The sequence below is a fragment of the Acanthopagrus latus genome, chromosome 3 (genome assembly GCF_904848185.1).
Source record: "Acanthopagrus latus isolate v.2019 chromosome 3, fAcaLat1.1, whole genome shotgun sequence".
Classification (NCBI taxonomy): Eukaryota; Metazoa; Chordata; class Actinopteri; order Spariformes; family Sparidae; genus Acanthopagrus; species Acanthopagrus latus.
In genome coordinates, this window is record NC_051041.1 from 16,639,566 (window position 1) to 16,651,988 (window position 12,423).

At 44.6% G+C, this 12,423-nt stretch overlaps 1 protein-coding gene across 1 annotated transcript in view; it reads left to right on the forward strand.

Annotated features, from left to right (window-relative positions):
• Positions 1-12,423, forward strand: part of rapgef5a (Rap guanine nucleotide exchange factor (GEF) 5a) — a 49,781-nt gene that overhangs the window by 647 nt on the left and 36,711 nt on the right. The window contains exons 2-4 of the mRNA XM_037093001.1: positions 8,574-8,624; positions 10,340-10,446; positions 11,210-11,331. Coding sequence (XP_036948896.1) covers positions 8,574-8,624; positions 10,340-10,446; positions 11,210-11,331 — 280 coding nt within the window. The remainder of the gene's footprint in view (positions 1-8,573; positions 8,625-10,339; positions 10,447-11,209; positions 11,332-12,423) is intronic.

Genomic DNA, 12,423 nt, shown 5'->3' on the forward strand with positions numbered 1-12,423 from the left:
TGTGTGTGTGTGTGTGTGTGCGCGCGCGCGCGCTCTACATCCATAATAACCAATTGCTGTTGGACATCATACCTTCACACTCCGGTAGTCAAGGCAACACTACCACCCCCCAACACACACACACACACACACACACACACGCGCGCACAGAAACACACACACAGCCAACAGACATGTATATGTGCATGTTTCTACACAATGTGCAGCTACCAAACTACCTGTCATTTTAATTATTGAAGACTAGGAGAAGGTGGTAATGGGCCTCAGATTCTGAGAGATTCTGAGTGGTTCTGAGCGGTTCTGAGAGATTCTGAGCGGTTCTGAGTGGTGATGTCTTTTCACAGCTCGGACATTCAGTTTAGGATGGACAAAAGAGGCAAACAGCAGATCGTCACATGTGAGGAAGCTGGAGACGAAACATATTGTGAATTTTTGTTTGATCAAACATTAACTCATCAAATGACCCTGTAATGATTTCTGAATGAACAGTCAGTTATTTTCGCCTTTATTCCCGAGTAAACATCATCACCGGTCCAAATGGGCCAAGTCTGTGAATCGGCCATCTGTAGGCCATCTCCCGGGTCCTCTGGTTCTGCTTTGTGTCTGTCGCTCTGCTGGGCAGTAAATGTATGTGTCCTGATGTGAAACCAACACACCTGACAAGACAAATATCTGCTTGAAGCATCAGCTCCGCTCATCTTCATCTTCATCGGCGGCGGCAGCCAGTTGAAACCGTCCCTGATTCTCTGTGTGGCATCAGAGATACAGTGCCAGGACTTCCTGTCCCAACAGACCCACATGTGATAAATAGATGCAACCTTTGTTTCGTGAAGCTGCAGAGGAACAGCTGGTGATCAGCGCTGATAGTTTGTGTTGACTAATCAATGAAAGTACATCCTGTAACGAGTTCTAGTCCAGAGAAATAACACCGTATAAAGAATGGATCACCTCACACAGTGTGTGTGTGTGTGTGTGTGTGTGTGTGTGTGTGTGTGTGTGTGTGTGATGAGGTGTGTGTCAGTGGTGTAAAGGTATGGCTGTTCTGTGCAGACTGGTTCTCTCAGGCGGTTGGCTGTGCTTCACCTGGCGCACACACAATCACACTTCTTTTTGTATATGCACATGTGAATTCTGCAGACAGGTGAGGAGAAGATCTGCCATGCTGTGTGTTTGTACCGCACTACAGTGGCACTCAAAATAGCTAATGCTAAATGCTAAAAGTAAACGGGTGACATGAGCTCAGATGACGTCGCCCCTTGCAGGTGGACACCTGTGCACATCTTTTATCTCTTTCTTTGTTTTCTTCTTTCTTCTTGTATTTCCAGTCCTGGAAAACCTCTAAACCTCTCACATACAGTTTTTCACATGTGTGCGCCGACAGCTGAAACTTGTGTTGTACAAAGACTTCTGTCGCTTTAGCTTCCAACCTGCAGCAGCCTCACCTTTAACAGTCCTGTCTCGCATTGTCCTCTGTTGTGACTTGCTCCGGTATTCAATTCTTAGTCCTATATTGGCCAAGATATGACAGGAGCAGAGAGTTCTGCTCAAAGGTACGCTTCACCTGCTTTTCAACTCTGATTGCACCTGTCAGGGTGCTATGTGCAGAAGTCAGGCTGAAGTTTGAATCAGGTCAAGTCAGGTCAAAGTTTATCACAGTCCAGCATCACAAAGCATGTCTGAAAGAGCTGCACACGTACACATCACAGAAATCAAACAACAAAATGCTCCAATGTATTAAAGTGAGATAAATGACTTAAAATGCATCTAAAGCTGGATATGTGTCACACACACAACACACACAAACCATGAGCAGCATCACTGGAGAGAGAGCTGTATGAGGTTCTGACCTGAGGCGGGGCGGCCGTAGCTCAGGTGTAGCTGTAGCTCAGCTGTACCTCAGGTGTAGCCATAGGTCAGGTGTAGCTGGAGCTCAGGTGTAGCTTGGCTGTAGCTCAGGTGTAGCTGTAGCTCAGGTGTAGATGTAGCTCAGCTGTAGCTTGCCTGTAGCTCAGGTGTAGCTCAGGTGTAGCTGTAGCTCAGCCATAACTCAGCTGTAGTTGTAGCTCAGGAGGTGGAGCGGGTCATCTAGTTATCAAAAGTGCATGTCAAAGTGTCCTTGAACAAGAATCTAATGTGTGTGTGTGTGTGTGTGTCTTGTAAATGTGGTCAGTAGACTGGATCAGCACTATAGAAATGTAAGTCCATTTAAATAAAGGATATTTAAGAAAACATAGTGAAGTGAGACGACAATATGTGAAAAGGAAAGTAACACACAACACATCTGTAAGTGCCCACACAGAGGAGAGGAGGAGGGGAAGAGGAGGAGGAGGAGAGGAAGAGAAGAGGAAGAGGAGGAGAGGAGGAGGGGAAGAGGAGGAGGAGGAGGAGAGATGAATATTTCCATCTGACTGGTGAAAAGACATGTTCACAGTTTCTTTTGAAAGAGTCGGCGGAGCCTCTTCCATTTGGTTGGAAGAAGAAAGCGAGGCTTGTTAGGAGAAGAGCCACGAACGTACTGATGTGTGATGTGTTGTTGGCAGGGCTCCACACTGATTCTTCACACTGGTTGCACAGCACCGTTTTTTTATTTTGGTGCACCAGCACATAATGACGGTGCATCCAATAACACACTTAAGATTAATTCTCACACAACAGCTTTTCGTTGCCCTGCAGGAGCTCTGTGAGGAGCTGTGAGGAGACGCAGCTGGACTCAGGAGGTGAAGTTGTCGGCAGCCAACAGCTGAAATGATCTTGAAATAAGAACATGATGCGATTAGACTACAAAAGGAACACATGCTAGTTTTGTTAGTAACAGCTCAGTCAGGTCTCAGATTCGATACTTATTGATCAGACACATTGGCGTAGTGGGACAGAAGCACAGTGGACTTAAAACACACATGTATGGACCCCCTGCTGAGGAAATGCAGCCATTGGTTGAAGTGGCCACAGACAGATGCTGACAGAAGCTGATTGGTCGAAACATGTTTGGTACTCTGGACTGTTAGCTTTGGCTGGATTCTGTTGCTGCCACCAGAACATGGGAAGAATCAGTGTTTGTGACAGCGTGACACATCTGGAAACATGTGACCAGTGAGGCTTTCTAGATGCTCACTCTGTTTTATGGTGTTGAAATACAACACCATCTTTCTACTTTTATCGATTTGAATGACTAACATGAATAGAATGGATCATGCAGCCCCCCACACAATCCTGAATTCTCATTTTTAAATGTGACATCTGGATGTGTATCACATAAAACAGCCGTTACACTTGTGTTCACTAAAAGCTTGAACACAAACCAGACATACAATACTTCCACCCACAAACACAACATGTACATGTGCTGAACAGTATGCTGCTCAAAATCATTCAGGCTGTAAAATGAGATTATCACAGTCATGATGTGAGTTTATAGGCTGTATGATCGCTGTCTTAGAGGAGAAGTGATAATATTCCTCAGAAGCATTATACATGCAGCAAACACAAGCTACTGATGTGTTTTTATGTCTGCCAGCAATATCTCCCATCCAGAACTGCATTAAACATCCAGATCAGAAGGATGGAGAGAGAGAACCTCCACAGATCCTCACAGCTGAACCAACCTGCACATCACAGAACAGCTCAGACCAACAACAAGTGAATCTGCTCTTCCAGATACGAACGATGCACCTGGATGCAACACTCATAATACAAGACAGGAAACAAGGACCGGACGAACTTGAGAGCATCTTTATTATTATTATTATTATTATTATTATTATTATTATTATTGTTATTATTATGTGTTTAACCCACAAAAGTGTTGATCCGTCTGACAAACCAACGTGGGTGAAAACATCAGGTCCTTTGCAGAGGTAATGATTAATCGATCAAAACGTCCATGAACCGTTTTCTGTTGATGGATAACTTGTTATGAATCACTACCTACGGAGACGCCAGAGGTCATGTGTCTGCTGACAGGTAGCAGCCCGGCGTGTGTGTCTTTGTGTGTGTGTTGTGTTCGTGTAGCTGCTGCGATGTCTCCATTTTGACTTCCTCGTCTGACGGGTCTGTGCAGCAGTCGTCAGCTCAGTGTGTGTGAGGAGGCAGACCTGCTGCAGCTCTGCTCTGCCTCAGCATCTCATCTGAGAGTAATCCATTTCCTTCACATAATGACCTCACTCTCTCTCTCTCTGCATGTCAGCATGTGCTCTCTCTTTACAGCTCATCCCTTCTCATTCGTCTCCTCTTCTCTTCTTCCGTCACTCTCTTTTGGCCTCCGGTGTAGCGACGGCAGTGGGCTGTCCACCTGTGACGGAGGAGTGTGTGTTTGTGAGGCTCACAGGAACGTGGCCAGTGGATATTCCTCTCGTATGAATGAAACGCCTCCTCCTCCAGCTCTGGTGTGTCTTGAGTGTGTTTGTGAGAAGAGATGACGGAGGAGAAACGAAGAGCTCTCCAGAGATCTGGATTCACCAGACAGGGAGACAAAGAGATGAAGAGATAAGATAGAGTGACCAAGACAAAGAGAGAAGGAAGGAGGACGACAGAGAGAGAGAGAGAGAGCGAGAGAGAGTCACAAACACTTAATGTAGTGTGTGTGTACTCGGCTGGCTGGTGTGCAGTCGACGCTGCACGTCTTCAGACACAACGCCCCAAATAAGCTCTCGTCTTTACTGATATCTGGAGGACGTCCGCACGGAGCTGCTGCTTTTTCACAGGCAAAAACTGAGCTCTTGCATTGCATTGTTGCATTGTGGGTAAATCTGAAACCCCAGCTTTGGGTTTTATTGTGAGTGAGGAAGAACTCTGTCACCTCCAGCTACCTCTGTGATCTTTCATTTTGAATATCTGTGTTCCAGTCGGGCTGCTACTAGCTTTGGCTGAAAGTTTAGAAACGTCTAACATCTGCCATGTCCAGATCTGTATTTTGAAGGAGATGCTGCGATGGCCTCACCAAAAAAAGGCAATAGACTGATAAAGAGCTTAATAAAGCTAAAAACATGTGCACATAAAAAAACAGGTGTGTACACAGAGCAGTATCAAACATCCTCACATCCTCGTCCAAGCTTTGACTTTAATGTTGTCACTGAAAAACATTTTCAGTCTCAAGGCTCATTCGTGCACAGTTTTTAGATACGGACCGAGACGATTTTCCGTACTCTGCATTCATTTCATCTGGATCTCTGCATGTGTTCTGATAGCCTGGCGGATACGAACCAACAGATAGCCTGGCGGATACGAACCAAGCAAATCACGATCACAGGACAAGAGAAGAGGATCTGAAAATGGCAGCAGGTTATGTTGGTGATGAACGTTTTAAGCATCAGTAGGATGTTACTTCACCTTTGGCACAGTGACGGTTAACACAGAGCAGCTGGCAGACGGGACGGGAAGTGTGACAGAGATACTGAACTATAGAGGTGCAGAATTGTTTCTTTTGGCAAGGCTAAGGGTTTCCCTTTATTTCCAGTCTTTATGCTAAGCTAAATTAATTGTCTTCTTCCTGTAGCCTTATCTTCTGAAACCCTCGGCAAAAAGCAAATATGCATATTTCCCAAAATGTGTGTGTGTGTGTGTGTGTGTGTGTGTGTGTGTGTGTGTGTGTGTGTGTGTGTGTGTGTGTGTGTGTCAGACAGTATCATGGCTGTAATGAGGATCACACTCACGCTCGTCATCTCTCCAATCATCCCTCTATCTCATGTTTTGCAGCTCAGAGCCACAGCCGTGGATTTCTCCCGCTCTCTGTCTTTGTCTTACACTTTTCTTTTTTTCACGATTACAATTAAACTGATCTGTCTGTCTCTCCTGCCTCAGCTGTCTTCCTCTCCACCTGTCTTGCTCACACCTCAGTCATACATCTACAGACTGTTTGATTTGTTTCTCTCTTCTTCCTCGGCCTGTAGCCCAACACATTTGTGTTTGTCCATCTGTGTCAGTCGGCTGCTAAGGTGCTTCATCAGATCTCCCTGTTTCTGTCTCCGTCCTCATTTGGTTTGTTAATGTCAACCAGCGAGCGGTGGAGGGCAGCAGCACAGGCTCCGTTTTATATGTGAGGGTTTCCAGAGGGAATCAAACCCACAACTCCATCAGTGATCCTGCTTCACAGTGCACTCACAGACCAGTTGCACTCGTATTGCAGGTTATCTTCTGTCTGTATTTTAACGAAGGCTGGCAACGTGATCATCATCCTAATGCAAGCCTACAGTTTGCATTTTGATCAGCGCGCTCTCAGAGGAGTTCTTGTAAAATGGACAAATTATTTTTCGCCCTCATGCATGTTCAGATTTTTTGACAGCAATCAACAGATTGTACAAATCTCTGTAAGTAATCTTTGACAGCAATTACAGCGTTTGAGTTTTGAGTGTGTGGATACAACTGGACACCAGATTTTCCCCTGTCAGTACAAAACTGCTCAAGTTGGGTCGGGTTGCACGGAGAGAAGACTCAAGGTCCAGCATTAGATTGGCTGATTGAGTCTGTCCTGATAGAACTGTGTTGCTGTCGTCGATGCACTCTTGCCTTGGCTGAAAAATAAGTGTTTCTCCAAGTCAGCATTCTCTGTCAGACAGCAGCAAGTCTTTCTCCAGGATTATTCTGTATTTTGCTGTGTTCATTTCCCGCTCTATCTTCAGACTGTTCTAAGGCCCTCTGCAGGAACCCACGCCCTCTGAATGACAGTGGCTCGACCTGTGAACACAGTGAGATGGTCATATTCACACGACTCCTCTGTCTCCTGGCCGTGATGCTGGGATAATGATATGCTGTCATGTTCCAGATTGCATGTTACATAAACATCAGGAATCTGACAACTAGTTACCATTTCACTGCTTCACAATTGATCTGCAACTTAAAGACAATAGATAGTGAAGACCTGGAGGAACACTGGGTCATATTTCAAAATGAGAACAACATTTTTGATCAACCACTAGCTAAAGTTAGCATTCAGCCACTGCTAAGCTAACGTAACTGCTTGATCACATACAGTACATTTCACTTCCAGGCTTAAAGATGTGTGTGTGTGCATTGATATTTTCGTCTCTATTATTTATGCCTTTCTTGTCATATCATGTAACACTATCGATAGTAACATTAGCTGGTAAGTGGTTGAATGCTAACGTTAGCTCTCGTCTAACAGAAGCTCACAAGTCATGTTGCCTGATGTCCCTCCGAGTTTCACTTCAGTTGCTAGTTGCTGATTTATCAGGAAGCAGTGAAATAATGAACGAGTCGTCACATTCTCGTTACAGGACTTTGAACCTGGATCACAGAAGTGTCTGAACTGAGTGTGATGATGAGGAACATTTGTGCTTTTCACAGATTTGATTGGAAAAGTAAAGGTGATATGAAACAACATGTTGACATGTCACAGTAGGAAAAGTACAGGTGTGAATAATAAAGTTAATGTGATGGCTGAATCTCCGTATACGTGTGTGCTGGTTCAGTGTCACGGCTGACTGCCACGCTTGAATAGAGGAGAGCCTTTGATAGAGAAACACCTGTTACACCTTCATCACGACAGCACTGACTGAACAATGGAACGTTTGCTGTGGCTGTGTAGATTTAGATCGGTTATGTGTGTGTAACATAAAGATCAGCTGTCACACCCTGATTACACACAGGTGACCTCCATTCACATGGAACACGTGGCTGCACTGGTGACATCTTCAGGTGTGTCGGTCAGGTAAACACTGAGGTTTGATTACCTTCTGTTGTGTGTTAGTAGAGATTGCTCAGGTGACATCAGAGAGTCTGTTGATCGTGTCATAAAGCCTCTTTACCTTCTGTGATTCAGAGCTGTAAAACAATAAAACACTTTACAGACACGGTAACGTCTCCTGGTGTCGGCTGGAAGTAACAGATTCAACTTTTCAAAGTAGTGCAACTAAATAATGTGATGTTTTAACATATTAAGTGTTGGCCATATGTTAGCAGTGATAAAACAGTCACACATGTGAAAGTGAGGAGGTGTTACTAGGTACCTTACAATACATCACACTCACAGCAGAGAGGAGCACAGATGGCTGCATGTAGTGCTGGTTCTGCTCTGCTTGATCCAACACTTACTATCATTTCTAATCTGCTTTCTGACTGGTGTGTCAACACAGTGTCAGTGCTGTCATCCAGCTCCTCCAGTGCCACAATAATCCATAAAGATTAAGAGTTTGTTTCCTGATGTGGGAGCAGAGGTGGAGTGGATACGCCCGGGGTGAAGGCAGCATACAACATGCTGATAACACTGTGAAGATGTATCGTGTTGGACACACTCTTACTTTTTATTGCTGTGAACTGACTTGATACATATCTTTGTATTAATGTTTACTATGTCACTGGATTCATTGACGAGTGCTTCAGTAACTGTGTCACTGTTTGGATCTGATAATCACACCGACAAGTCAGAATGAATGATCACGTTCTCAAGGTGTGCTGCACTGATTGTTCAAACAGAACCTGACTAATGCTTTTGAAACGGTAAAACTGGTCTGACTCATGTTACAGTCTGTTTGCTCTGTGTGTGTGTGTGTGTGTGTGTGTGTGTGTGTGTCTCTCACTGTGTTTGGCTCTGACAGTTTTTGTGTTTTTTGTTTCAACAGCAATCACCTGATACTATCCCCGGACCAAGCACTGGACCTGCAGTACACAAGGTAAGAGTATGCACGCACGCACACACGCACGCACACACGCACACACGCACGCACGCACGCACGCACACACACACACACACACTTGCAGGTGATGTCATCCCTTTAGTTTTGCTTTAAAGCAAAATTGTGTTTGTTTTGCCCAACACAGGTGACATCACTAATGATACCTGGACATTTTCCAAGCTTATTTCACCAACTACACACACACACACACACACACACACACACACACACACACACACACACACACACACACACACACACACACACACACACACTCTCTCAGAGTGTGTTAATTTGTCAGGCATCTAAAGGCAGAAATCTAAAGTTTAAAGTTGTTTATTTTGTGTGGTTGGTTGTATTTTACTATATTTTCTTTCACATTTTGCTTCATTGGAATCCATCACTGATGTGGTGCCCAGAGCAGCAGCTACTGGTAAAATCCTGCCTATGACCCCTTGAGCATAGGGATGCTTTGTAAAAGCAGTCCAAATCTTTTTAATCCTTATTTTTCTATTTGTTTAAGATATTTGTCCAGAAAATGCTGATCAAGAATTGAACGTGGTCACTGACAGCTGGAACAATCAGTAACTATGAGATAGTCTGAATGATTGTGATGGCGGCTGGACGCTGACGTTCACTTCCTGTCTGCCTGGACTGGATCCGTCCTCACACTGATGATAGAACACTTTTAGATCAGTTTGAAAAACTTGTTTCAGCAGGTTGAGTCATAAATCATTCGTCATTTTCAAATCTTGATCCAGTTTCCTGTCGAGTCATCACATAAGTGTGCAGACTGCAGAAGGCTCAGCAGAACCGTGTGAGAGGATCAGCTGGAGGACTGGCTGCATGGGCCGAACTGATCCCAGGTCTTTATCTGAAGACCACATTGTTGCTGCAAAGATGATCAGTTATTCTGATTTGAGGTCAGAAACCTCCTTTGAGGTCAAGATTCAGTCTGTCACATACTGCAGACACGCGCCACTCTGGAGCTGGATTGATGAGTTCCGGTTTCACTCAGTGTTTCTCACCTGAATACAGAAACTGCCAGCAGGAGTGTGAGCTGCACTTCCTTCTTAGTGGAGCAATTACAGAGCTGATTGTTTTTTATTGAAGTGTTGATGTTTCTGTCAGCTCACTTCTGTCCTGCCTTTAGTCGACTCATGGCCGCACAGAGTTCTGCTGCTGTGGGATGTGATGGAAACAGAACCAGGACCCACTCTTACTGCATAGCACTACATTTCACAGGACCTTTATTCGACCCGTGCTCTACCATCCTGTTGCACATGTTGCAGTGACTTCTTAAAGTGCATTTTTCCCAAAAAGCCACGAAGCTTTGCCACACAGATAATGACAGGATGAGAAGCAGGTCGGGCTGACACTGAAGTGAGTCTCTCATTTTCAACACAAGTGAGATGGAGCCTCGTCGTCCCTCAGCTGGCTCCGCTCTGTAGCATGTCAACATGAGTACGCATGGAACAGAACAAGCAGCCTATGACAACACTTGAATTGAAATAGTCATATTAACTCTGATGTCAGCAGCAGGATGATTGCAGTGCCTCAGTCAGTGTGTCAGACCTCAGGCAGTGACATGGAGCTGGTCAGTGTCAGCAGCACGCCGGCTCTCTGCTATGTCCAGAGAGATGCTGATATGATTTTAGTCAAAGTTATTAGCGATCAGTCTTTAAAATGAAATGTGCTCCTCTGTGTGTCAGTCTTGTTCCCAGAGTTTTCCGTGTGCCGGTCGGAGCGTGAGGAACGCCTTCCTCTCTCATGGACCATACCCGGCTAAAGACAAGATACACCTGGCCAGAATCATACGGTACTGATGTCTGATGTCTGTGTGTCTGTCTGTGTGTCTGTCTGTGTGTCTGTCTGTGTACCTGTCTGTGTGTCTGTCTGTGTACCTGTCTGTGTGTCTGTCTGTGTACCTGTCTGTGTACCTGTCTGTGTACCCGTCTGTGTACCTGTCTGTGGACCTGTCTGTGTACCCGTCTGTGTACCTGTCTGTGTACCCGTCTGTGTGTCTGTCTGTGTACCTGTCTGTGTGTCTGTCTGTGTATCTGTCTGTGTACCTGTCTGTGTGTCTGTCTGTGTACCTGTCTGTGTACCTGTCTGTGTGTCTGTCTGTGTGTCTGTCTGTGTACCTGTCTGTGTGTCTGTCTGCGTGCAGAGCTGAATCGATGTGTGTGGTGAAGCACATACACCGACTTGCCCCATCCTGATTGGCCGCTCATGTTGCTTACGCATTAGGACCGTGACGTAGACAGCAGAGCACATAGAGGGCTGGGAATACATGTAACATACTGTACATATGGTACACAGAGATGCATGCAAAAACCACGTGAACATCTGGACATGAATATAATTAGATGTGATAAATGTCTCTCACACACACACACACACACACACACACACAGGTTTATCCTGGGGGACAGCAGACAGAACGTATTCAGTGTTTCAGAGGAAAAGGCTTCCAGAGAACTAATGAATAATCAATGGATATTGATTCAGTAGAAAAGACAAGGCTGTACATGTGTGCTGAAAGTGTGTGTGTGTGTCTGTGTGTGTGTGTGTTTTAACAGGCGTAGTTATGTGGGTGTGGAGCTGGTGCAGTGGCTGTGTGAGCAGTGCGTGTACGTGCGCTGTCGGACGACTGCTGTGCGTGTCTGGCAGGTGCTGCTGGAGCTGGGAGTCCTGCTGTCTGGTAACCACACACACACACACACACACACACACACACACACACACACACACACACACACACACACACACACACTAACCTTCCAGTGACATCAGCAACAATCTGCACATCTGAAAAGAGACAAAAAATGAAGCTCTGTGTATGTCCTGATAATACCATTATTAGACAATGTTAACAGCTTAGTGTAAAAAGGGTAAATATTCATGATCTCCTGCTTTTGAACGTTGCTCAGATTCGGTGCATCAGTCGGGTTAATCCACCACGACTGACACGAAGCGCTTACTCAGGTGTTATAGTTGCCACCATGCTGCTGCTCTTTCTGTAGAATCAGAAGAGTTATTAGTGTCTTCTTTAAGACACATGGGTACATTTTAAATAACAACATGTAAATACAAGTAATGCACAAAGCAACACTTGTCTTGAATCTTTAAGACCCTTTTTAAACGGCTCTTATTTTGAGTGTTATCAGCATGTTTTCACTAATTTATCATCTCTTCTTTATGGTTTTTCTCAAAGAACAACTTTTCTCAGTCCTCCTTTCATCATCTTTTCATTTTCACAGCCCAAAATGTTAAACGTGTAATATGTAAGAATTGGTCGTCTGTCAAATGTGCATGTCAAGAGTAACCATTAACTGCCCCTAACTTTAGCTGCTGTCAGCTAGTTAGCCGTGCAGCTAGCTGCCTGGGCTGGAAGCTCGGGGACCAGGTGTGTGAGAGGTGCATGAGAGCGGGATGGGCTGGAGCTAGCTGGTTAGCATGCTAACTTCTCTGGTGTTTGATCACAATAAATGTTTTTAACAGAATTCTTACTTATAGTCCCTTTAAAGTCTTTACTTGATAATGATATATTAAACAAATATTTGCTCACTTGTTGATTAATCCTGTACATTTGTAAGATATCATACACACATACATCATTTTGTTTTTCATTCTGTTGCAGACTGTCACCTAACGATTATGATTACAGTTATGATCATGTGGCTAAAAGGTGAAGTGTTGATTACACTGTAGTGATCTTTACAAACGATGGACATTCATTATGTATGATTATTGATACATTATTAGAGTAGAGAGTCCCTACTGTGAAAATGAA